General features: G+C 40.1%; 1 protein-coding gene across 1 annotated transcript; it reads left to right on the top strand.

Annotated features, from left to right (window-relative positions):
• Window positions 1–8: 8 nt before the first annotated feature.
• LOC123253919 (stonustoxin subunit alpha-like) lies at window positions 9–1,928 on the top strand (the record flags this gene model as incomplete). Its single annotated transcript, XM_044683009.1, has 1 exon — window positions 9–1,928. A coding segment is annotated over one exon (1,518 nt), but the record flags the coding sequence as incomplete, so codon positions are not given.
• Between the last annotated feature and the right edge of the window lie 507 nt (window positions 1,929–2,435).

Genomic DNA, 2,435 nt, shown 5'->3' with positions numbered 1-2,435 from the left:
ATTGCCATCTAACAATGAACCACCTGGGATATCAGAATATCTCTTTCGCTGATGTACTTGACAAAGGGACAGCCACCCACGTGGTCACTGCAGTGCTCTATGGTGCCCAGGCTTTCTTTGTGTTTGATCGAAAAGTTTCCACTAATGAAAATATCAAGGATATAGAAGGAACATTTAAGGTTCAATTAAAGAAAAGTCTTAAAACAAAGGGAAACATAGAGGGGAAGGCAAAAATAGAGAACAGGGAGGAAAAATTAGCTAAAGAATTCAGTTGTAGCTTTTATGGAGATTTTGTTCTTGAGAATAATCCAGTGTCTTATGAAGATGCAATAAAAGTCTCCGCCTCCCTTCCTAAGCTGTTTAAGGGTCACGGGTTGCCCCTCCAAGTCTGGCTGTACCCTCTAGAGAAGCTGAGCTCCAAGGCTGCCAAGTTGGTACAAGAGATCAGCATTACCTTGGTATGTGATGCCCAGGTCACTCTGGAGAAGTTATCTGAGTGTGACAAGAAGTGTAATGACATTCTAGAGGCACCAGGTCTCTTTGTGTTTTCTGCAACCCAGGAAAAAGTCAGGCTATTCCAAATGCTGAATAAACAGCACAGACAGATTTTACAAAAGGAAATAGCCAAGGTGTTACCTCAGATCCGGATGGGCGAAGCAAAGGAAAATGAGCTGGTCAGCATTTTAACTAGAGAAAGCCAGTCCCCATTCAGCTCCAGGAGGCTCTCAGAATTCATAGATCAGAAGCTCCATGAGATAAAGGTGGTAAATTCCTACCTCACCCTTTTGAAGGAGGTGAGAGTCATAGCTGACCAGACTGAGTTGGAGGATGTAGTACTAGGCTCTCTCCACCAATCTATCTTGGTGTTTGCTTTCACCTCCTTGCAGGAGGAACCATACTTAACAGATTGGAAACAGTGGCTTGAGAATCCAGTTTCATTCAGTCCTAAATGTGCGCAAAAGAGGTATTATTCTTGGGTGGAGGACAAAGATACGAGGAGAAAAGGGACCCAATTGGCAGAATCCTTTTCCAAGTTTGCCGAGATCAATCACTCCACTGGGAAGACTCGGTTCCTTGTGGCATCTGTCCCAGACCAAGAGAACAAGGGGGTCTCCATTCACCTCTATGAAAGGGGACATCTGGTCAGCACCAACTTTCAGCTACCAGTCAAACCTCCCCCTCCCCAGATTGGTGGAGTCACACATGATTGTGTAGAGCTCATACTGACTCCAGCATCTGGGAAGAAGGAAGAGATCCTTTACTATTGGGTACAATACCGAGTTGTAGGAAGTGATACCTGGAGCACCAAATGTGGGTTTGGAGAGGGAAATGTATTCAAAGTGAGTGAGCTACAGCCCAGCACAGAGTATCAATTCAGGTTTGCTCAGTTGTATAAGATAGGATGGGGTGAGAAGAGTGATGTAAGTTCTGTTGTGAAGTGTAATGCAAGGCCACTACGAGAACCTTTTGCTTCTGTAATTTCATTAGGGGAAAAAATATTAGATACATTCTTCAAAAAGAGCTAAGGTATAAAAAGTAGTAAAGCTCCAACTGACGGTGCTTTTGCTTTCTGGCTTTCACTTTGGCTGGAGGCTTTTGCTTCTTGGGCTTTGGCTTAGTGACCTCAGCTAGAAACTTAAATGGTAAAACAGCAGCAAGAACACGAATGGGTAGGAATGGTAATTACCCACCCAGTTATTTCGTGATGAATTCTTCTTGACAAGCTTTGCATCTTTTGTTAATCATAAAAAACATGATGATTACAGAATATCAATCAAATAATTTTGTAATTCAGTAAAAGTTAATGTATGATTTAATCCATTATCTGCAAGAAAAAAATGTATGGTAAATGTGAAAATACATGCCAGCATGTATGTAATCTTAAGAAAAGGGTATAAAAAATAAAGACAGACTTATTTGCTATTTTATTGATTTGTCTCTCTTTCTTTTTAAATCAGATTTGCTATGTTTAATTTTTTGATCTTTTAAAAGAACCAATTTTTAGTTATATCAATTATATGGGCATTTTGTTGCCATTTTATTTACTTCCCATTGTTGAAACCTATTTATCATCTCCAGATAATCTTATAAGGATGGATTAGTGATAAGAAAGAGGAGGAACACTGGAGACGATCTTTCTGTTAGCTCATCCTGTTGCTGCATCTCCTTGTAATCAGTTTAGGATGTTATTTTATACAGTATACAAAACCCATTTCACATGAGAACAGAAATAAACTTTGCAGTTGTGCAGAAATACAAATTTTACCATATCAAAGCACAAAAACCTCAGTCTTCAAGATAGAGATAGCCTGGAAAAGAACAAGATCCAAGGTTGAATTCTAGCCACCTTTTTATCAAAAAGCTAAATCTGGGAATACTTTTCTCAGAGGCAGATAGCCCCCACTGGAGGAGGTTTCATCTAGATTTGGCCTTGA

Source organism: Gracilinanus agilis, unplaced genomic scaffold (genome assembly GCF_016433145.1).
Source record: "Gracilinanus agilis isolate LMUSP501 unplaced genomic scaffold, AgileGrace unplaced_scaffold10402, whole genome shotgun sequence".
Classification (NCBI taxonomy): Eukaryota; Metazoa; Chordata; class Mammalia; order Didelphimorphia; family Didelphidae; genus Gracilinanus; species Gracilinanus agilis.
This window is presented reverse-complemented; position numbering and strand designations above follow the sequence as displayed.